Raw genomic sequence first — 25050 nt, 5'->3', positions numbered from 1 at the left:
CCTGGTGCAAATAACCCCCACTTATTATAGAACCTCAAACACTCATTCTCTACCATGCCAACACTCTCGAAATCTCTCCCCCCCGCCCCGCCCCACGTGTACACTTTCGGGACAGAAAGGATGGATTTAATTGTCCCTCTTCGAAAACCTTACTTAGAGTCTGTACTCGTAGAGGAGTATGAACCCGAGTCGCTGACCGGATCTTCAGGATCATAATCGTGATCTTCTTCTTGTGAAGAAGGGTCTCCAGGGAGTCCCTCTGGGCTCCGAACCGAACCGCACAACGGCAGAGACGCCATGAGCAGGGATGCCGCTGATACAAGTATAGTAATTCAAACCCCGCATCTACTGCTTGCCGGGGCCGCCATGTTCCCTCCTCTCGGGAAGCGACCGAGGCCACGTGACCACTAATTCTCAGCTGCAATTGGTGGCAGCTCAGGTTGCCAGGGAGACGGGGAAGCTTCTTGGAGAGAACTGAGACCCCCCCTGAAAGCAGCCAATGAACTAAACTTTCCAGGACTTCCGGGAAGAATGGAAGAAGCAAAAACTTAACCACTTACGCTCCCCGAAAGACACTCCTTTGGAACAGCTTAACTTATTAAAACTAGTGGAGGCCCACTGGGTTTTTTCTTTTTCTTGCAGTTTGGACTTTGTTGCTACACCGAACAGCTGTCCAAAACCTTAGATGGGCTCCGCCTGCGTTTCCCTAGAGTAAAGGAAACAACCCTCTACCTCCCTGTCCGTGCTTGAAATGGACGCTTTTAAGCAATGCCATGTAGGTATTAATGTAAATATGCGCCATTATTTCTTCGGTTTTCTTATTGTTTCACAGAAGAAAATATTTTCACAGTTCTCCCAAGCAGATGTTGTAGAGGTGCTTTAAATTGGTGCCAACATTGTGAAATCAACTGCGTGTTCATTTTCTAACTGAAAATTTTATAATTTGATGAAGTGTTCTCATCACTGAAGTTGGAAGTGTACACAGGTATAATTTACCTGTCTTTTGCGAATACTTGTATCAACTCTTTTTGGAATGTACAAGATAATAGCATTTATTTAGATTCGGCCATTGCTCTAATTACTTGCTCTATTCATAGGTATATGAATATATATGAACTAAATTTCTCTATACTAAAATAAGGAAACTGAAGCTTAGAGAGGTTATTCATCTTGTTTATGGTCACACGGGTAGCAGGAAACAAAACCAACAAGAGCTGAAGTCATTAACCATTAGATTATATTTCTTCCTCAGCACCCAGTAATTCAACTATTAAAGATCAGTAATTCGGTATTAGAGATCTAGTCTAAGAAAATAAGAGATGCAAATAAACTTTAAAAATAAAAAGCTGAAAACAAGCTTAATATTCAGCAAAAGGGTAAAAGTTAAATGTCTTTATATGTAAAGTATGATGAATATTATGATAATAGAAATGTTTTCAAAAGAAATGCATGGGAAAATTTTCCTATTATAGCCATTAATTTTTTTTAAAAAGATCTTAATGTTATTTTATGATCTCAATGGATGGGGGCTGGGGATTCAACTTAAACTATATGGATAGATGGTAGAGACTGAAAGATGAATGTGCAATTTATAACATATAGTGTACTATGATAAATACAGACTTCTAATGGAATACCCAAAGGAAAACAAACTTGGGACATGTAGGGCCACAGCAGATTTCTTAGAGGAAGGCTTAACTTATCTTGTTATTACAGAATATTATGTTCCAAACAGTGAAGAGTAGTGAAAGATGAGTCATCCCATAGCCCAGAGAGATATATGCATATATATTGCCCAAAAGAACCTGGGCAGTAGCCATTAAATATTTAAACTTTCAAGATGCAATTTAGTTTCATTTGTCACATTAAATTATGTATATTTGAATATCCTAAGTTTAATGGTTTTATTTGTATTGATTTCTAAATATGCTTTTTAATAACTGTTAACTAGCTATTGAATTTTGTTTTGCAGTTTATTGGTATTTATAAAATTGGTTTTATCTTATGAAAGAGCTGTAAAGCACAGAGCTTATACCTGCTTATTTTAAATTATAGTAAAGTTTGTCATCCCTGGAAATCTGGAAGTCTTTCCTGAAAAGAGAAGTCCACATACCACAAATATTAGAAAACAGGGACTCGTTCATAAAGGGATGAATGGGTAAAGGGATGGTGACAGAAAGAGATGGCACCTAAGGAACAGATGGAGAGATATGACCTTGCTCCACACTTCTTCTCTGAAGCTGGTACCCAGAGGAGGGTGCAGGTATGCGTGCTGACTTGCCAGTGTCACTCAGGAGGCTAAGGCAGTCTCCATGTGGTGGTGTTTATTTTCTCTGGTAGTTAGAACACAATCTTGCCAGGTAAAAGTGATGGGGAAAGTAATGGGGTCAGAAGCTCAAGAGAGTAGAGTCAGGAAAGAAAAGAAACATATTTCCATCAATACTGAGTCCCCCCCCCCCCCAAAAAAAATACAGGTGTATTACTTTTAAAGTTAGAGATACTATTAAAAGGTGGAACCACTATAATAGTTATATTTTGTTTCATGTTAAAACATACATATTCTCACCACAATCCCTAAGATTCCATTCTAAAGTTAAAATGCTTTCGGTGCCTCTTTAAAGTTAGACTTTCATCATTTTAAAAGCACCTTATTGGACGTTTAAAAAAAAAAAAGACATTTTAAATTTTAACAAAGGCGCTAGTGGTAAAGAACCCACCTACTAATGCAGGAGACATCAGAGACGCAGGTTCGATCCCGGGGTTGGGAAGATGCCCTGGAGGAGGAAATGGCAACCCACTTCAGTATTCTTGCCTGGAGAATCCCATGGACAGAGGACCTGGCAGGCTATAGTTCATAGGTTGCAAAGAGTCAGACACGACTGAAGTGCCTTAGCATGCATGCACACATTTTCTACTATAAATAACAGTTCATTATTTTCTATAAGCATCTGATAATTTCATATCCTGCTCATAAGTCTCAATGCCACCCCATTAAACAGAGAATAAAATCCAAATTGTGAAATCTCTAAAAACAACACCTTCCAATTCTACAAATAACTGAGCACTAATACGGAATTAGAGACTTTATTTCTTGTTATACATTAATCAAGTTAAGCAAACTGTCGAACTTAACTAATCGACACATCTTACCTGAAGTGCTTGTTAAACATACAGCTTTAGGATCCTACCCCACTTCAACAAGATCAGGATCTCCAGAGGAGGAGCCTGGAAAGCTCTATTTTGAAAAGTAGCCCTAGTGATCCTCAGGTTAAAGGCAAACTTGGGAAAAACTGCCCTTAGCCTTCCTTTGGTTCTATGCTTCCTACCTACAGGCCCACTGACCATTTCCTAAACAGGAACCCATTCCCACCTCCTAGTTTTGAGCCTGGCAGGCAGAACTCTCCCTGCTATAGAAACAATTATGGGTTTAATCTTGAGTGAAAAACCTCCCCACACTTTACTTTTCCTATCTGTGAGTTAAGATATCGGTACCTATTTCACAGGACTGTTGAATCCAATGAGTCAATGCATGTAAAATACCTAACACATAAAGTGTCAAAAAATTTTTTAACTCTTCTATAGATCATTTACTCACACAGATCTCTCACTATGGAATGCTGCTTATCCAAAACACTACATTTTCCCTTGAGACCCAATTTCAAGTTGTACTTTTTTCAATAAGTCTCCCCAGGCTCTTTTCCTACCTTAGTAAGAATTCCTCTTTCCACCTTCCCCTCATAACATACCACATAAAGTTCTGTTAATTGCCAGTCTGCCTAGTATCTAAATTATTTAGGAATGCATCTATATTTGCTACCAAATGACAATTCCTAGAAGACATGACTTTTTTTTTTCAGTCTTCTAGCTTACACAAGGTTGAACCAGGGCAAGAAGTGCCGCATAAAAGTATATCTTTAGGAAAAGTCCTTTCACACTAGATAAGTATCTGAGTTATGTCAACTTAATTTCTGTAAGTTTAATGAACAAAATTCCTCCCCCTCCCCAGAAAAAGTTATCCCTTTGCCTGATCTTTCACAGAAGAAGAAATAATTGCAATCCTTTAAAATTCTTATTTAAAATTTCAGGGTAAGATAATCTGATTTCCAGATTTCTAACTTTATATGTCATATTTAACTAAACTAATATTTGATACCATTAGATGTATTGGAGAGGATGAAGAACGGAAAAGAAGCAAATGTCATTTTCAAGGACTTTGTAAGAATACTGACTTTGCCTGTCTGTCTCATAATTATCAATTGCAGGAAGACTCAAAAGATTTAGGTTCTTTTTTTTTTTTTGGCTGCACTTGGAGGCTTGCCTGGTCTCAGTCTCCTGACCAGGCGCTGAACTCTGGGCCACAGAAGTGAAGCCCAAAATCCTAACCAGTAGGCCACAGGGGAACTCCTAGATCTAGGTATATTCTTATTTTCTGTTCCACTCCAAATAGCCAGCCATCTTCTGAGGCCCAGATATGTTTAGTTTAATATATATGAGACATCAGGTCCTTATTTCCATTGATTACCATCTCAACAAGGCAAACAATACAATACTGACATAAAATACACCAGATAAGAACATAATTAAATATTTAGTATTTTTAGCAGGTTCAAGAGCTCTTTCCTAAATAGTAATATAAGCTAGTAATGAGAACCAAATGAAAATAGGGCCACAGGAGGTCATGTCCATTAAAAAATTTTTAATTGCTAGATAAAAATTCATGTAACGGAGGTTTATTAGGAACTAATTAATATTGCCTTAATTGTGAACATGGAAATAGTAATTCATGAACTATGTAGTAATATTGACAACCACAGTCATTTAAAATCATGAATAATTAACTGGTAGACTCGGCAAAATAGCATTTTAAAACCTGAGACTATATAATGTGGACTTTTTCAAATTTGGGATAGATTCATAATATATAACATTTCAGCAATCTCATGTTTATAGAATTGCATTATGATTGAAAATTTTCACTTTCCTGTATAACAATTGAACTACCTGTAAGAATATATGGAATTTGTTCTAAGATCATGCATACTGCATTTGAACAATAATGGAATATAGATGAGAATATAGAAGTGAACATAAAGGTAACTAAAGTAGATGGCACAAAGCTGAACCCTAAACCCAGTTCATTTACACGTACTATTCTCATTTCATATTTTCATTTACAAATTTTAACAAATTTGGTGAACTGTTCTACTGCCACAGATCAATAGCTGCCAATCAAAACAGGAATACACAGCAGCAAAAATTCTTAATGCCTGACAATCTGCTGATGAAGAAAAAATGAGGAAACACATGAGATTTACAAAAACCATAGTTTCTAAATGAGCATCAAGTACCCTCAGTAATATCTTTAAAAAGTCTCTATCTTTATCGAACATACAATAATTTAATAACGACTATGAAAATGCTTGATAATCCATAAGTGCCATGCATTCCCCAGTTAGAGGAGTCAGGTTCTCATCCTGATTCTGGGACTAATAACCAACTGACTGTGAACACAATCAGTTTCTTCATCTGAAGACAGCAGTAATAATCCCTGCCAACTATACAGGGTTGCTAAGAACTAAATGAGATAACCTTTGCAATCTAATGCCTTACATGTTAGGAAATAGAGCAGTGTGTGATATATACTGTATTTTCAAAGAGCTTTGATCTTACTGATTTTAGTTTTTACTTTTTGAATTTAAGAGGATATTTTATTCATCAGGATTACTGTCTAATGGGACATCCTTTACCCCTGAGAATTCTGGATATTTGAAGTATTTTAAAGATGCTTATTTTGCTGTTGCCAATTTAGGTCATCAAACCTTTTCAGAGATTCACATTTAGCTCATCTCCTCTGCTTACTGAAGCATCAAAATGCTGGCACTCTAGCCTGGACCAGAATAAGACATTAGCCTTTAGGCTTTGGGCAAAAGTCACTTAGCTGAATTTTCTCAGAGTCTTTAGAAATAGGTATCCTTTTGTGTTTTAATTTTCTTAGGGATTAGTTGTAAACATAATCCCTTTTATTTCATAGAACTTTCATTTTATAGAGCATTTAAGTATCACCTGAAGTTTACCCACCATCCTGTAAGGTGGATATATTACAGAATGAACAGGAAAGTACAGACAGGTTGTCTTGCCAAGTCCCACAACTATGTAGTATGTAACAGAATAGGACTCCAAGGGAATGATTAAATTGCAGTAACCTTGTGCACACATTTTAAAAAACCTGCAAAATTTGAGTGCTAGTATTTTTGGGTACTTCCTATAATCAAGATTGACACAAATATTTATTGATTTATTTAAGTAAAATACCTGAGAAATGCAATAATGAAGTTTGAGTCCCTGACTCAAACACCCTGTATGTAACTTTTTATAAAAAAACAATAGCTGAATATTTTTTGCTGAGCTATTGTTTCATTTTAATACTGACATATTTTGAAGCTAACACCTCATGCAGAGAAAAATTTGGAACTTTGCTTCAATCTTGGTTTGGCTGAAGTATCTTTTACAAAAGCATAGCAATTTAATGCTTTACATTTTGAAAACCATATTTACAATGGAAAATATACAAGTAATTAAAAAATAAACACTCAGAAGAATCATCCTTTAAGATGTAAAAATAGAATAGTCTTCTATTTTCTCTTGTCTATAAAATTTCTATGGCTCACGGCTACTGGTTTCTTTAACGCAATTACTCAAATTTTGTGGATATCTTACAAGGGATGTTTTAAAGGAAAAACAAAAATTTTTTAAGACTGATATAAAAACATAGGCCATGTACTGGTCTAGAGCTTGAGAACTGTGATGATAAATGAGTGTAATTTAAAGGTTATCTGATTTCTCTAATTTCTATTACATTACGTCTCAACAAATCTTTGCATATACTAGCAAAAGACATTTGATTATACATAAACTTGTGTGAAAATCTATTTTCATTAAATGAAATAGGAACATCTATAGATGTCTCAAATTTTTAAATAAATGTTTGAAAACAAAAATAATGTATTGCAAAAGCAGAAAGATTTTCAGAGAATGTTAGAAATAGAGAATTATTAGCCATCATATTGACAAAGACACAGTTTCAGATTCCATTGGTTCCTATAGCATGTGGGAGCAGTTATTTGTAATTCAGATAAAGTAGTTTTTCATATACTGAGCAGGTTTATTCCAGAAACACTCCACTACTTACTTCCGAAATAATCATCTCAGTTTTGATGGCTATAGTTTAAACATGCTCTTTTGTCCTGGTTCATTCAGACAGGTTTGTGCTTTGGATCCGAAACCCTGTAGTGTTAGTCAGTTTGGAATTTTTTGGTACTTGACATTTAAAACATGAAGGAATTCTGTTGCATCAGAGTTTTAAGCATTTAAAACAAACAGTCCTCCTGGCTTTATCAAAGTCATACTGTGAATAAATTTCTAGTTAACATTTCGGGGGCTTACTCCTGGACTGTAATTTTATCAAATGCAGGGGAAATTGTCTTAGGGAATTTAACAGAATCCCCTTTTAGTTGCTCATTTGATAATACTTTATTGTTTATGGCAGGGGCTCTCCAGGGGGAAGAAGAGAAGAAAAGCAACTGTGGAAAATTGCAGGTTTCAGAAGACAGTTTTAAAATCGAAGAGACCCGATTTCTTCCTTGCACGATGTCTTTCTTCTTTACTCACACTTCTAACAGAACAGGATTTCTACAGCTCATATGGTTTTGTACAAAGACTTAAAAGGGTCACAAGAAACGTTTGCAGATGAGAGAACTCACATAAGCCTCCCCCTGACAGTTACTTTCTAAGCGCCACTTACACTTTCTCACTACAAATGTATTCAAGAGATACTTTTGATATATTTCTAAAAGAGTTTTTCCCCACATTATGTCTTACCAAGTCCAGGCTTTCTTAGAATTAAAGCAGCATTAGCTGCCTGGCCTTTCAACCATTCTCTCTTAATCTTAAAATGGAAAGAGAATTTGCTCTCCATGTGAATTCTTACTTTTTCTTCCATAAACCGCTTACCGTTACCATGGGATTTAATATTTGTTAGTCCATTTTACATAAAGTATAAGGTTGGACAAAGTAAATGACATTAGCAGTTAACCGGCAAGTTGGGATTCTCACCCTTCTGAGACGATCTCACGTTTCTTTTGTGCAGTTATGTGTGTGGACGTGCATCCGTGAATCTATGTGGGTGTGGGCTGGTGGCACGTAGAATTTAGAATTATTAAAAAGTAGCTCCTTCTAATTAATTTAATTTGGATTTTGGAACCAAAATCCAAACAAAACTCTCCGAGCTCTTTTTTTTTTTTTTTTAAATCCTGGAGAAAGTTTAGAGGTGTTGAAGGGGACGACAGAGGATGAGATGGCTGGATGGCATCACCGACTCGATGGGCATGAGTTTGAGTAAACTCCGGGAGCTGGTGATGGACAGGGAGGCCTGGCATGCTGCGATTCATGGGGTCGCAAAGAGTCGGACACGACTGAGCGACTGAACTGAACTGAAAGAACAGCTTGGCTTTCTCCACCCACCCCCCACCCGCTTCCGTGTATAGTAAGAAAGAGATGTATTTGCAGTGAGGTGGGTAACCAGGTCCCGCGCGGAGGTAGACTCCCCGCGACCAAATCGGGTGAATACGGGGCATCCGATTCTGGAAGGGATGGAGGCTAGGACCCAAGTCCCATCCGGGGGGCCGCACGGAGGAGAATCCCTAAAGAGACGTTCCCGGCAAGACCCCGGAAAGAAAGGTCGCCCCTCCCCTTGCCATCCTCCCCGGGAACGGAGGGAGGTCTTTCGCCGAATACCCCGGCCCAGCACTGACCTGTGTAAGAGGACGCGCTGCACAGAGTCCAGGTCCTCCAGGCTGCGGGCGGCAGGTTTGGGGATGCTGGCCCTGCCCACCTGAAACATGCCCACTTGAGAATCGCTGCAAAGGCGCACAGCAGGTATCAGGCGCAGGCGTCGGCGAGGTCTCCCCCGGGGCGCTCGAGGCGCCGCCTGCCCGGGGTACGACTTGGGCCGCCGCCGGGAAACCGAGAGCTGAAGGACAAGGCTGCCCGCTTCCGTCGCGAAGAACCTGGGACTGAAGGGCTGCGGTGTTAGCGAGCGCCCTCCCTCTCCTTCGCCCTCGGGCCAAGCCGCGCGGATCTAGGAAACCCCACGGCCCGCGGCCAGACCGCCCCCGCGCCGCAGGACCCGGGCAGATGCGCGCTCTGTCGGCCGCCACCCCACCTGGGGCTGACCAAGTCCGGGGCGCCCCGCTTCCCCGTCTGGGCCCCTCGCCCCTCCCGCTTGATCGAGCTCTCAGCAGCGTCCCGAGCGCCCGCGGCGAGCCGTCGAGCGTCTCCAGCGCGGCGCCCGAAGCTGCGCTCTTTCGCCGCCTAGTGCTCTGTCCTCTTCCTTCTCGGATCGCAAGGCTGCCCCAGGCGAGGGACACCCGTGTCCACGCACCGCCCCCTAGAAGCTACCACCTGCAGCTTGGAGGGCCAAGAACAGGAAGAGCAGAGGGGCCGCTGAGGGGCTCCGAGGCCTCAACTGCTCCGAGGGAGGCCAGATAATGAGTACGGGAGGCGAGCTGGGTACCCGTTATTGGTGGGAATTTAAATTCTGACTAAAAAATCCACTTCCATTCATTCATCCAGGTCATTGTATACGTATTTCTTGACATGTGCCAAACTGAATTTTAGACTTTGGAGTTACAACGATAAATAAAAAATAGTGGCTGACCTGCCTAGTATAGGCCCTTTATTCTCTTTTTGGAGTCCATTTGCTTTAAAAATACACTTGACATGAGAATACAGTGTCTAGGAGAAAATCTAGATGACCTTGGGCATGGTAATGACTTTTTAAATATAACACTAAAAAGCAATCTATGAGAGAAATAATTGATAAAGTGGACTTCATTAAAATTAAAAACTCCTCTGCAAAGATGCTGTCAAGATAACGAGAAAAAAAAAGGGCACCCCGGGAGAAAATGTTTGCAAAAGACATCTGAAAAAAGATTGTTGTTCAAAGTATGCAAAGAATTCTTAAAACTCAACATAAGAAAAGAAACAAACTGATTTTTAAAGATGGGCAAAAGACCTGAACAGACACCTCACCAAAGAAGAAATTTAGTTGTCAAACAAGGTATGAAAACATGTTCCACATCATATGCCATTGTGTGTATTAGGAGCTCTGTCCTCCAGCTCTTTGTGACCCCATGGACTGTAGCTCACCAGGCTGTACTGTCCCTGGAATTCTCCAAGCAAGAATACTGGAGTGGGTTGCCATTTCATTCCCCACGGGATCTTCCCAACCCAGGGATGGAACCCGGGCGTCCCACATTGCAGGCAGACTCTTTACCATCTGAGCCACCAGGGAAGCACTAATTAGGGAACTGCAAATTAACACAATGAGATACCACTACACAGCTGTTAGAATGTCTAAAATCCAAACACTGGCATCACTGTGCTGGTGAGGATGTGGAGCAACATTGAGTGTGTGTTCACTGCTTATGGGAATACAAAATGGTACAGTCACTTTGGAAAATACTTCAGCAGTTTCATACAGAATTAAACCTACTTTTACCACACAACCCAGCAGTCACATTCCTTGGTATTTACCAAATGAGTTGAAAATTTGTTCACACAAAAGCTTGCAACAAGGATGTTTATAGAAGCCTTGTTCATAATTGCCAACACTGGGAAGCAAGCAAGATGATCTTCGGTAGGTGAATGGAAAAACAAACAGGGTACATCCAGACAACGGAATAATATCTAGTGTGAAAAATAAATGAGCTGTCAAGCCATGAAAAGACATAGAGGAAGCTTAAGTGAAAGAAGTCAGTCTGAAAAGGCAAAATACATTATGATTCCAACATATGGCATTCTGGAAAAGGCAAAACTATGGAGACAGTAAAAAGATTGGTGACTGCCTGAGGAAGGAATAAATAGGCAGAGCACAGAGGATTTTTAGGGCAGTGAAAAGTATTCTGCACGATATTATAACTGTGGATACATGGAGAAATGCTGAAAAATGTAGTTTGAGTTGAAAGATACTACTGGTTGCAGATTACACATATAAAGAGTAATAGATTAATTTTAAGATGTAGAATTATTAAATGGGACTTAGCTTTTCACTGTAGATTTCCAAATGTCATTATCTGCAGGATTTTTCTGTTGGATCAGTGTCTTGAATCCTGGCTGCCAGTGTTTTGGGAGCCAAGTGAGTGAAGAGGTGAATGATGAGGATCTCATCTATTAACATACATAGACTTTTACTTAATCCTTCTATTTTCAGTAAGGTACCTCAGTCTGCCCTGTACTCTGCCTAGTGGCCTTGAGTCCAAGAGTTTCAAGAATCTGAAAATGTTTATATCTTTTAATTCAGAAATTAATCCCAAGGAAATGATAAAAAATGAAGATCATAATGTTCATCATAGTATGTTATTACAGCAAATATATTAAAAGTATAAATATCTAAAATTAGTGTAACTTAAGTAGGTTAAAGTCTATTCATACAGTGAACTAATATGTATTTATTAAAATGAAATTTAAATAGAATGGTTAATGACATTCAGTTAGGAAATTGAATGCATATTCACCAAATCTTAAAAATGATTACATCTGGAATTAGAATTGAGTGATTTTTATCTTCTCCTTTATGCTTTCTGTATTTTTTTTCAGAATGTAAAATAGCAAATATATATTACTTTTAGAATCGATGTATTCAACTATAATATATATAATATTTATATTTATATAAATATATTTATATATTAAATTATATATAAAATTTATATATAAAAATATATTAAAATATATTTATATATTTTATAAATATATAAAAAGAAAAACTTGAAATTGGCATTCTGCAAGTGAAAATTTTCAATTATTATGTTTTTTAGACTTCCATTCTCAGATATACATGTCATTTTGAAACATATTGTATCATATAAGGATACATGATAACCTGCTTTTTAAGGAAATCTCATTACAAATCTTTTATATACAGAAGTTATTTTGTAACTATTTTGGGTAATTACTATTTCACTTTAAGCTTTTACTAATTTATCTTTTGTTTGAAAGGGTTAGATAACTTTTCCTTCCAATTTTAAATTTCGTGAAAAGCCTATGATATTATAGATCACTATTCAGTTGTGTTTTCATAATAAGTATGGATTTTACATGTGTAATATTTTCTTAAAGTGAGCTATATCTAGAGCTACTTGTTTGCCCTTTGAAGCAAAAAGTCTTCTCTGGCTGACAGCAGAAGAGGAAGTTAGAGAGATCGGCATGAGAAGAATATATAGGACTTCACCGGTTTGGAGATGGAAAGGGCTATATGAGAAAGGTCTCTAAAAGCAGAAAGTAGTCCATGCCTGCCTGCCTGCAAAGAAATGGAGATTTCTATAACTACAAAAAACTAAATCCTGCCAACAACCTGAACCAGATTGGGAGAGGGTTTTTCCTCAGATCCTTCAGAGAAAATCTTAGCCCTGCTGAAACTGATTTTGCCTTTGTGAGACCCTAAGTAGAGAATCTAGTGGAGCCCTCCTGGACTTGTGACCTGTGGGTATGGTGAGCTAATAAGAGGGTGTTGTTTAAGGCCACTAAGTTTGTGGTAATTTTTTATGCAGGAACTATTTGCATAATAGAAAACTAATACAGAGTGTTTCTAAGGTTGGTTATGGGAAATTGTTTATGGAACAGCTAGTCCCGTGGGTGGGAATATCTCTAGCTGTGCTTGGCAGCTCTGAGGCAGGCATGGTTTCCAAGATACCACGCTCTTCTGGCTCTAAAGACTTAATGGCATTCTCTAGTGCCTCTTCCATCTCACAAACTCCCTCAGGCACTTAATAACTGCCTTCAAAGGTCCAAAAGACCATCATGCAGGGCAGAAATTGTTTTATCCAGTACAGCTTCTGAGGTCAGAATTAGGACAAATAGACTTTTCTAACACCGGAGTAGATTTATACTTTATACCGCAAGTTGGGTTCCTTGAGAAACTGCCTCTGAGATGAGATGGAGATCTCCATGTAGGAGGTTTATAAGGAAGTGTTCTTAGAATCAACAACCATGGGGAGAGTGAAGGGAGCAGGACTGGGCAGAGTGAAAAGCTGAACTGTTATACCACCTCAACAAAAGCCCCAGCCTATTCCATGGGCTTGATGTGAGACAGTGTCCTGAGTTGAGGCAAGAGGGAAAAACCTTTGTATCCTCTTATCAATTAAAGCTAGAAAAGAGGTGTTATGTTGGACACAGTGACTCTCTTCAGCTGAGGACAGTTCCTCAAGCGAGATGCAACTGAAAGGCTTACCTGTTGACATTCCCAGCAGGATAGGGAAGGGATGCCTCCATCCTAAAAGGGGCAGAGAGGGTGCAGAGAGGAGAGGAATTGGAGCAGTGCATCATAGCATTTAGCGCAATATAAAAAAAGACTCACCATAGTGATGAGGTTCTTTGTCATTGAGGGAGTTTATCAACAGAGCTCTCAGGACCTGGCAAGGATGCTGCACAGTGGAATTCAACACTGAACAGAAAAGTAAAGTGGAGTGTGAGTGTCTGGAGAATTTCCAAACTCTTTCCTTCTCTAACATTCCTGGTTGCTTCAGTTGTTCCTGCCAGCACTGCTCTTCCCTGGCAGTTCTGAGGTGGTGACTGTGTGTGGATACTCTGCCTAAGGAAAAAGATAACAACGTGGTTGAAAGCATGGAGTGGAGTCTTAGTAATTGACTGCCTTTGACATATCAGACATGATTTTGCCTTTCTACATCCCAGAACGATACATATATAGGATGTCTAGAGCTTTAAAAATTACAGAAGCATCTTGATCTACTCTTTACTCTCTACCTAGAGAGATAAGCTTTCTTCAGTCTTCTTTCAGTTTCTCATCATTTAGGAGGGATCTTTTAGTCTAAAGATACATTGAAGCTATTATCAATAATCTGAAGAGTTTTGTTTGCTGAGAAAGGTGCTTTTTTTATGAAAAATTTGAGGAACCACTATTGCACCAGAAAATGGAGCCAAAAACAGAGTTCAAAATCCTTGACCACAGAAGACACCGGAATGATGTGTTCCCCAGCAGGAGAAATTTGGAATAAGTGAGAGGACTGAGGACGAGAAATAGGAATTCTGGGTACACACTGGCCCATGTAACATAGGTAATAAGTGTTTTGTACTATCTGAACCTTAAATATGTTTATGATTGAATTCAGGTAAGATTGTGTTTTTTCTGCCAATGATCTGTACCTGTTTTTACACTCTTCCAGACACTGCGGGGGCTCGATGACAAGGTTATAACAATTTAACACTTCTGACTTTTTGTCACGCACATCATTCATTTAACAACAACAAATTATATATTCATAGGGCTTTCCTTGTAGCTCAGCTGGTGAAGAATCTGCCTGCAATTCGGGAGATCTGGGTTTGATCCCTGGGTTGGGAAGATACCCTCGAGAAGGGAAAGGCTACCCACTCCAGTATTCTGGCCTAGAGAATTCCATGGACTGAATAGTCCATGGGGTCACAGAGAATTGGACATGACTGAGCGGCTTTCACTATATATACATACAGCTGATTCACATTGTTGTAGAGCAGAAACTAATACAGCATCGTAAAGCAATTCCTGTGTTATCATCAAGAATGCTTCTAAAACCCTCTATCACTTGGTTCCTGTTCCATCTTCCTAACCAGTGTGTGTGTGTGGGGTGGGGGTGGGGATCTTGTTTGATTTTAAGCCTCCCATAAGACTAGGGATCCTGCTCACTTTCTCAGGAATTGGCTCTTAACTCTGACCCTCCAGACTCTGACCTGTCTCAGTCTCTTCCCACTTCTGTTCCACTGGCATTTAACAGGAGTACTTATACCCTCTTAATCTGGTACTCTACTGATACACCTTTGCCATTTCCCAGGTCACTGAACCGACATTCGGGCTTTTTCATCCTAATATTTATTAAATGTGTGAAGTGATGGATAGATAGAATGATAGACAGGTAGGTGGATCAAGTTTTATTTGCCCAGATCTGAATCCTTTCTGGATGTAAATCCTTAGAACAAAATAGGGAAGGGCTGCTCCATCAACTCCTCTCCCGGGCATGTAACCACTTCTTCAGAAGAGCGGCAGTCAATGGAGTAGCATTGAGACCCCTGGTGACACCCCTACATTTTTGAGTTGGGAGATACACCTCAGTCACAGAATACAGGAATGTGTTATGAATGCTCTCTTGGATTCCGTGTGATTGTGTGAACTGCTGACAGTGGTATAGTTTAATAATGGATTGTATCAACTTTCATGGAACCTTTGAGGGCATCACACAGATGAAAGTGAGGTGAGCCACGCCTGTGTGGGCTTTGGGAGTAGACAGAAGTGCTGCAAAACCCCTGTGCCCTCGTCAGTACCTTTTAGTTTGTCATGACCCAAATATAAATAATGACATAATGCAGTGGTTAAAACAGAGATGATGCGTCCACATAAATGAGAGTTAAGGAAGTGAGCTGAAACCTGAAAGGGAATAAGGCAATGGCTGCAAGGCACATCAGTGGACTGACCTCAGTGGACTAAATGGAATTTAGAACACTTAAACAGATGTTTTCTGTAAGGGAAAGACAGCACCATTTATTTAAGATTATTACATCTGGCTCATATTTATTTGGGGGGACATATATGAATGAGGACATACAGACATGGTACATAATCTGTTTTATCATTCAAAAAGTCTGCATGGTATTTCCCAGTGATATGAAGGGATAAAGTGATGAGGTGGGTAGGCTACTTAAAAGGTGTAAAGAATAGTATTAGAAACATAAAAACTCTCTGGGAAGAGGACTGTGAAAAGGAGGGGCCTCCAAAACTGAAGAAGGTAGGGCTGGACGGGTTTAACAATTTATAAATAAGGAAAGCAGGTATGGACAGTGACATCTTTATACTTGAAGATATCACTTGTCACTAAGCTATTTTTGGAATTCTAGTTATTATGGGATAAACTATAAGAAGATCTTGATAACTATATGCATGGATGAAAATAAGGCATATTTAATTTCAATAATGGAAAAGACATGAGAAATTAATCCACATTAGATGTATCTATGTGTATCAGTTACACACAGTGCCAGGAGAGGGACCTGAGAGTCAGTTAAGATATAATCTCAATGTGCATAGTCTAGAAATTCAAGATTTTAAACAAGGTAATGATATTGGATACAAGATTAAGGCTATTATCAACCTTATGTCAAAGACATGGTGTTTGTAGAGAAGCATTCCACATACAGTTTTTGATGATATTCTATGTCTGAATATATGTGAATAAATTTCACAGTCTGAAAAGAATGACCAGGAAATGTGATTTAGTGTCTTGTTTTCTAGCTTAGGTCGTAAAGAGTCCATCTGCAATGTGGGAGACACCAGTTCGATCCCTGGGTTGGGAAGATCCCCTGGAGAAGGGATAGGCCACCGTCTCCGGTATTTTTGCCTGGAGAATTCCATGGACAGAGGAGCCTGGCAGACTCCAGTCCATGGGGTCACGAAGAGGTGGACACAACTGTAGGTTTTCACTTTCAAACCTATAGAAAAGTTGGAATACCAATGCAATGAACACTCATATGCTTTTCACTTAGATTGAATCAATTTGCATTTTTCCACATTCATACTCTTGTTTTTCCAAATCATTTGAAAATAAGTTGCAGACAGATGCTTTATTTCTAATACTTTAGGGCATTTTCTTTCATAACTGCAATATTATTATCACAACATTACTGATACATCAATGAGTATTATCTAATAAATGGGCCATATTCCAAATTTCCAATTGTTCAATAATATTTCAATAGCTTAAAAAAACAGAAGCCAATCAACAATTATTGCATTCAGTTGTCATGTCTCTTTAATATTTTATCTTGAACACACTATCAGTCTTTCTTGTGGGGGCCTTCACTTGACTTTTATGAAGAGTCCAAGTCAGTTATTTTGTAGAATGGTTCGCAATTTGCATTTATCTCATAGTCTCTTCATGATTGTATCAGATTAAGCATTTTGATATGAATACTACATAGGTGATATTGCTTTCAGTGCATGGCATTGGGAGGCATATAATGTCAATTTGGCTCATCTTTGATGATGTAAAATTTAAACATTTGGTTAAGGTGAAGCTTGTCAGATCTCTCCTCTATAAACGTAAATATCTCTATTCATCATCAATTAACAATCTTTGGAGTGTTGTCAATGTTGTATTCCCCAATGACTTTTTAACCAAGTGTTTCAGCATTCATTGATGATCTGCATTTATTTTCTCATTCTTTCATTGCTTCTTCACTTATTAGCTGGCACAACCATCCTTTTAAGGATTACTATGGTCTTGCAGATTCTTTTTATATATAATATGTTATAATCCTCTCTACAACTATTCTCTCTGATGCTCAAATTGTTCTAGCTCCTGTGTTCCTTAGAATGTCTTCATCAGTTTTTAAGGATTCCCTGTTTTTTGACATAATAGGATATGCCAGACCCACCTGTACCTTCCCTGCTCCAAACGTATAATCAGCCATTTGTCAAAGGAGTCTTTCTTTTTTTTAAGTAGGGAATAATATTCAGACACCTAGATCTAGATGCTGGTTCTCTTATGCTCTGTACATCTTGTGATGTACAGAGGGCAGTAACTGCCCTTTGCTCTGAATGGTCTTTACAAAGACGTTTGTATAGTTAGTGAACAGTCGTAGAAGATATGCTTTCTCCAGAGCCAAGGACAGGTTTGTTTACTGTCCAGTATAATGAAGATAATGTCCTTCTCTGGGGCAAATGCCAGATAGCCTTCGCATTCTATAAGATTCGGATTCCCTAAGTTCAGCGTCCTTCTGTAATAGAACCCACTGCATGTCCAGATACCACCTGGTTCTTTTCACATCGCCCTCGGAAACTGGGGCTGGGGAGCTGGCACAAATGATGAGACTGTGCTTAGTCGCTCAGTCATGTCTGACTCTTTGTGCCACCATGGACTGTAACCCACCAGACTCCTCTGTCCATGGGGATTCTCCAGGCAAGAATACTGGAGTGGGTTGCCATGCCCTCCTCTAGGGGATCTTCCCAATCCAGGGATCGAACCCAGGTCTCCTGCATTGCAGGTGAATTCCTTACCATCTGAGCCACCGGGGAAGCCACTGCTGTTTCTATGGATAATGGAGTCCTTGGCTGACCCAGAAGTTCCTTGTATTCTGCTAGCATTCATGAAGCTCTGGCAGATTGGTTTGTTGGATTGCAAGCAGGATAAAACCTCAGACCCTGAGCAGTTTTTAACATTGGGAAATAGGGGTGTTCACTTAGCTTCTATGTCCTTCCAATGGAGAGAACTAGAAAATATGTATTTTAAAAAAAATTTGTTTTGATATACTGTATGTGCTGTGCTTAGTCACTCAATCATGTCTGACTCTGCAACCCCATGGACTGTAGCCCACCAGGCTCCTCTGTCCCTGGGGATTCTCCAGGCGAGAATACTGCAGGGGGTTGCCATGCCCTCCTCCAGGGGATCTTCCTAACCCAGGGATCAAACCCAGGTCTCCCACATTGTAGGCATATTCTTTACTGTCTGAGCCACTAGGGAAGGCCATGAATACTGGAACGGGTAGCCGATCCCTTCTCCAGGGGATCTTCCCAACCCAGGAATCAAACCGGTGTCTCCTGCATTACCAGCTGAGCTACCAGGGAAGCCCCTTTGAAATACTAATACCTCCTATTCCAAAATCATGCCCCAAGTTTCTTCCTTTCCATATATACATCTCCTTTCTCCCATAGAGAGAACCTCAGTTCCACAAATATTCATTCCTTTGCTCTTTCCTATAATTTGTATAAATTTTAATTAGAATTATCATGCCAAGTCCACTACCAAAGCCAAATATTTGAAGTAAAGTTCAATATTTGTTTGCAGTTCTTTTTGTCCTTAAAAGTGTGTCACCTAAGGATAAGGTCAGATTACTGAACTTTAAAGATACTTTAGTTCTTTTTCTATAATTATGTCATCAATTCAAAACATACTTCATTTGTTCTCATTAGAATTCAACTTGGGAGTTACATAATGCTCAATCATGTCAATGTTCAATAACCTATTCAATGAGGCTTCTAAGGATGGCCATCTAGATGGTTCCTTATTTTTGCTATTACCAGCAAGGCCACATTTAATAAACCTTTGTAGGTGTATCTTTAGGGTAAATCCCTAGAAGTGAGAATGCTGGAACAAAGAATAAATGCTTGCACAGTTTGGGTAGATGTTGCCAGTTTCCACTGAATGGATTGTACCATTTTGCCCTGTCAACCACCTGGAAATTTTGAGAATGCCTGCTTCTTCATCAGTTCGAGTGTGTAGTGCGAACCTCCTGAATTTCTGCCAACATGAAAAGTACAAAATGGCGTCAGCAGTTTGCACTTTTCTCTTTTGCTTCAGTGTTTGTTTTGGTAATTGCTTTTTATTGGAATATAGTTCCTTACAACGTTGTGCTAATTTCTACTGTACAGCAAGGTGAACCATCTATATGTATACATATATCCCTTCTTTTTTGCATTTCCATCCCATTTAGGTTACCACAGAGCGCTGAATTGCATTTCTCTTACAAGTGAAATTATTCATCTTTTCATATGTTTAAGAGTATTTTTCTTCTTTTGAAAACTGTCTGCTCCTGTCTTCCAATTTTCCTTTTGGGGTTTTGGTCTCTTTTCTCTTCCTCTTAATTTTTCAAAAAGGTTTTTTCCCTTATAGTTTTATACTGAAGAATAATCAACATAGGATAAACAGTACATATTTAGAATATACAGTTTTTGAGCTTTAACATACGTAATGAACATACTGATTCCCTTGCATTCTTTGTAATCCATCTCGTTTTCCTCCCTCACTCCCATCCCTAAGAGAGCACTGACCTCCTTTCTGTCATGACAGATTCATATTCTACCAGATTCCCCATTTCAGGCTTCTCCACTCAGGCTTGGGGGAAATAAACTATTCCCAGTGCTGTGTAAACTCTGAGGATTGTTCCATCTGCTCCTTTCCAGTGGTTCTTTCTCTGGCCTCAGGAGGTTTCTTCACATGCATGTTCTTACCAGAGCTTAGCTGAAGACTCAAGAGGAGTCCTCTTTAGTTCTCTAGCTGCACAGGCGTCTCCTGCCCTAGCAACTTTTTCCTCTCTGGTACCCTGCCCCACCCTAACCTCTTCCAACTTCTAACTCTGTCTCCTCAGCTCAGTGGTAACAGCCTGGCTCTGAGTTCCTCCTCCCTTTTCTGTGGCCTGGAAACGCTCTCCAGGCAGTAAGCTGGAGCCATCAAAGGCATCGCTTCGTTTGTTTTGCTTCTCTCATGCTGTGCTGCCTGTGGTGCAGTGTCTAAAAACCATTCTTTCAAGTGTTTTGTCTGTTTTTTCAGTTGTTTAAGATGGGAGAGTATTATAGTCTCTGCTACTTCATTATGGTCATGGTCTTCATGGTGGGGACCTTTTTTTTTCTTTTAGCTTTTAGGATTTTTTTTTTTTTAACATGTTAAATCAGCCCTTTATATATGACATCTATTCAAACATTTTCTTCTGGCTTGTCATTTATCCTTATGGTATTTAGTCTTTTTGTTAATGCAAAAGATTTTTCTCTTTAGGCAGTCAAATTTATTTAACATTATCATTAGTTGCATCTGCATTCCTAATCATTTTTAGAAAGCTTTCTCCATGTTCCGACTATAAGGGACTTTATCTGATTTTTCCACTACTATAGGGTTTCATTCTTTTTCTTTCTTTTTTCTTTCGTACTTGATTGGTCTTTAACCATTTGGACTTTATTCTCATATATGGTAAGCAGGTGTGGATCGAATTTTCTTGTCAGTTGCTACATCATATCTGACTCTTTGCAACTCTGTGGACTGCAGCAAGCCAGGCCTCCCTGTCCTTCACCATTCCCAGAGCTTGCTCAAATTCATGTCCATTGAGTTGGTGATCCCATCCAACCATCTCGTCCTCTGTTGTACCATTCTCCTCCTGCCTTCAAACTTTCCTAGCATCAGGGTCTTTTCCAATGAGTTGGCTCTTTGCATCAGGTGGCCAAGGTGTTGGAGCTTCAGTTTCAGCATCAGCCCTTCCAATGAATATTCAGGGTTGATTTCCTTTAGGATTGATTGGTTTGATCTCCTTGCAGTCCAAGGGACTCTCAAGAGTCTTCTCCAGACCACAATCGAAGGCATCAGTTCTTCGCCTCTCAACTTTCTTTATGGTCCAAACCTCACATCCATACATGGATGACTGGAAAAATCATAGCTTTAACTGTACGAAACTTTGTTGGCAAAATGATGTCTTTGTTTTTTAATATGCTGTCTAAGTTTTGTCATAGCTTTCCTTTCAAGGAGCAAGAGTCCTTTAATTTCATAGCTATAGTGATTTTGGAGCCCCCCCCAAAATGAAACCTATCACTGCTTCCAGGGCTTCCCGTGTGGCTCAGACGGTAAAGTGTCTGTCTGCAATGCAGGAGACTGGGGTTCGATCCCTGGGTTGGGAAGATCCCCTGGAGAAGGAAATGGCAGCCCACTCCAGTATTCTTGCCTGGAAAATCCCGTGGACTGAGGAGTCTGGTGGGCTACAGTCCATGGGGTCGCAAAGAGTCGGACACGACTGAGCAACTTCACTTCACTTCACTTCATCACTGCTTCCACTTTTCCCCCAACTATTTGCCATGAAGTGATGGGATCAGATGCCATGAGTCTAGTTTTTTGAATATTGAGTTTTAAGCCAGGGTTTTCACTCTCCCTTTTCACCCTCATCAAGAGGTTCTTTAGTTCCTCTTCACTTTCTGCCATTAAAGTGTATCTGAGGTTGTTGATATTTCTCCCAGCAATCTTGATTCCAGCTTGTGATTCATCCAGCCTGGCATTTTGCATGATATACTCTACATATAAGCTAAATAAAAAAGGTGACAACATGCAGCCTTGACATACTTCTTTCCCAGCTGTGAACCAATCAATTGTTCCATGTAAGGTTCTAACTGTTGCTTCTTGACCTGTATACAGGTTTCTCAGAAGATAGGAGATAGGTCAGATAGTCCAGCATTCTCATCTCTTTAAGAATTTTCCACAGTTTGTTGTGATCCACACAGTCAAGTGCTTTAGTACAGTCCATGAAGTAGAAGTAGATGTTTTTTTCTGGAATTCCCTTGCTTTCTCTATGATCCAACACATGTTGGCAATTTGATCTCTGGTTCCTCTGCCTTTTCTAAACCCAGCTTGTAACATCTGGAAGTTCTTGGTTCAGTACTGCTAAAGCTTAACTTGAAGGATGTTGAACATAACCTTACTAGCATTCGAAATGAGTGCAATTGTCTGGTAGTTGAACATACTTTGGCACTGCCATTCTTTGGGATTGGAATGAAAACTGGTCTTTCCCAGTCCTGTGGTCACTGCTGAGTTTTCCAAATTTGCTGGCATATTGAGTGCAGCACTTTAACAGCATCATCTTTTAGGGTATGACATAGCTCAACTGGAATTCCATCACCTCCACTAGTCAGTCATATATTACTAGAATAAATCTAATTTGATCACAGTGTACTATTTTCTTATTATGGCTTTGGGTTCTGTGTTGCTCATATTTTATTTAGAATTTTGCATTAAAATTCATAAGTAAGATTGGCCTGCAATATTTTGTCTTGTTTTTATCATATGTGAATATCATATGTGGATATACTTGCTTTGTAGAAAGAATCTGGGGGATTTGCTTCTTTCCCTATGCACTGTGGGTGCTTAGTCACTCAGTTGTGTCTGACTCTTTGCGTCCCCGTGGACAATAGCCCACCAGACTCCTCAGTCCATGGGGATTCTCCAGGCAAGAATACTGGAATGAGTTGCCATGTCCTTCTCCAGGGGATCTTCTCAATCCAGTGATTGAACCCAGGTCTCCCGCATTGCAGGCGGATTCTTTACCATCCGAGCCAGCAGGGAAGCCCTATCCACTAGAACAGTATATACAATAGGAATTACCTGGTCTTTGGTGTTTGGGGTAGAATTTGCCTGCTAGAAACCATCGGTACTTGGTGCTGTCACATGGAGTAGTCCTGTAATAACTTTTACTGTTTTTTTCTATACACTTTTTAAAACGTTCTATCTGTACTGGAACCAATTTAGTACATTGCATTTTCCTGAGAAATTATCCAGTTCATTTACTTACATAGTAATCTCACATGACTTAAAAATATCCTGTTTTAATGGTTATTTCTCTTTTATAATTTCTTACTTTGTGGAAACCTATTTATACTTACTGCCATGTCTCAAATGTTTGGTTTCAACTCCGTCCTTTAATGAACACCTATTCTTTGACTGGTGACATTATTGCATTCCTGAAAATCACACCATCACAGTAAAACCACAATTATTAAAAAATATTTCTGTGAATTTTAATGGGAAAATGACAATATATTTCATCTCAACTCAAATAACCCAACACTTTTCACAGATAGAAAAAAATACAACAATTGAATGATGCAAGTGATGTAATAAAAAAAAGTGAAAGTAAGTAAATACAGATTTTACATAAAATGTAACACAATGAAGAGTTCTTATATTTTCCAAAAGAGAAAGAGATGATTTGATAGTGAGTGGTGGAGGAGGGTGTGAGAGATTCACTCTTTGGAAGTTTTGCTCTTCCTTCTACATGATGTATATCAGTTTTTAACGTTTAGGAGGCTCACAATCATTTTGCACCTGACAAGAAAACCATAGCAATTGAAAACAATATCACAGTGCTTTGAAATACATGAAAATAGCCAACGTGCCCCACAACATGCAGAGCATGTATCTCTTGGCATAGATGGGTCTACTTAGCAAAGTATTTTGAATCATCTTATCTTAGAGCTCAATTCAAATTTGCTCCATTTGAAATTTCCTGCCCAGAAATGTTTTGAGTAAATTAGTGACTGTCTTTTTCTGAAAGTGTAACACTGAAATTTCACTTCAACAGTGAATTTAATTAGGGTGCTTTGGGTATAAATGTAATTACACCACAAAAGAGAAAATCTGGAAGGCAGTATAACTTTTCAAAGTCATTGAAGTCAATAGTAATTATATAAATGGAGTCTGTGTTTCATTCAATGTTACTGTTCCAATGGACAAGAAAAGCTGAAGTTGTCATGTCTAAGCAGTTTATTTTAGTAGGGATATTGATGATTTATCCATAGACACTGAACGTTTCCTAGGCTGGTTATCACAGCCTTTAATTTTTAATTCAGAACTTTGATTTCTAAATACTACCCATTGTTCTTGGATAAAATTCACTTTTCTTCATTCAGTCAAAAGATCCTCCACTTCCTGGTGGTAACAAATCTCTCCTGATCTTTTATTTTTCTCCCTTCCTCTAGAACCATGTATTTTAGCTGTGTTGAAATGTTTTTACTTTATAGAATTTGACCTACTCTATTTCACTCCCGGGCCTTTATAAAAGCTGTTTCTTCACCTAAAACACTCTGCTTCTTGTTTTTTGCCTCTTTCAGTCCTAGTTTGGAGTCTCTGCTTAAATTCCACTTCTTGGGAAGGTCTTCTCCTTCAATTAGACTACAACAGCCATTAGGTTTCCTTGCTGTGCTCCCACACTATCCTCTATTTCCTTAATTACAATAGCCTTTAGCATAACTGATTGCTTCATTGTATGTTTTCTGAACTCTCAAGCTCCAGGGGGGTGAACAACAAAAGCAGCTTCAGCAAAAGCAAGCTCTGCAAGTATTTTTTGAATTAATGAAAGAATAGGTATACAAACTATTCCGTTAAATATCTTCCTTTAAGGGTGTGTCAGTCCTATCATTTAAAAAAATGTCTTTTTATTATAAAAGTTCATATTTTTGTATCTATATCTGTCTCCTTGCAATGACAATGAACGAACCCTGAAGCAGAGGCACAGAACATAGATATAATAATACCTCCCACAGTTAGGATTTACTTATAAAAAAGCATGCGTACATCATAAATATTGCTAATTTAATCCTTTAGCTTCTTTTGAAAACTGGCACAGCAAAGTTGTTAAAAATATTATACTTTATCACCTAAGACTTGTTTTTTTAAAAAATATTTTTCCTATAGAAAAGCTATTTTG

General features: G+C 39.0%; 1 protein-coding gene and 1 long non-coding RNA gene across 6 annotated transcripts in view; one reads left to right on the top strand and one right to left on the bottom strand.

Annotated features, from left to right (window-relative positions):
- Positions 1 to 9102, bottom strand: part of INTU (inturned planar cell polarity protein) — a 94960-nt gene extending 85858 nt beyond the window's left edge. For 3 of the 5 annotated variants that reach the window (XM_043902379.1, XM_043902383.1, XM_043902381.1), the window contains exon 1: positions 154 to 520. In XM_043902379.1, the coding sequence (XP_043758314.1) occupies positions 154 to 299 (146 nt within the window). In that variant the 5' untranslated portion in view covers positions 300 to 520. Of the gene's footprint in view, positions 1 to 153; positions 521 to 2717; positions 2775 to 8810 lie in introns of those variants that run through there. The other 2 variants (XM_043902380.1, XM_043902382.1) reach the window with 2 other exon arrangements.
- LOC122694094 lies at positions 506 to 8240 on the top strand. The gene is made up of 3 exons (XR_006341111.1): positions 506 to 775; positions 2056 to 2263; positions 7547 to 8240. It is a non-coding gene; the product is annotated as an uncharacterized LOC122694094 (long non-coding RNA).
- Positions 9103 to 25050: the final 15948 nt, after the last annotated feature.

This window comes from Cervus elaphus, chromosome 5 (assembly GCF_910594005.1).
Source record: "Cervus elaphus chromosome 5, mCerEla1.1, whole genome shotgun sequence".
In the NCBI taxonomy this organism is placed as follows: Eukaryota; Metazoa; Chordata; class Mammalia; order Artiodactyla; family Cervidae; genus Cervus; species Cervus elaphus.
The sequence above is the reverse complement of the archived record's forward strand: the minus strand, read 5'-3'. Positions and strand labels throughout refer to the sequence as shown.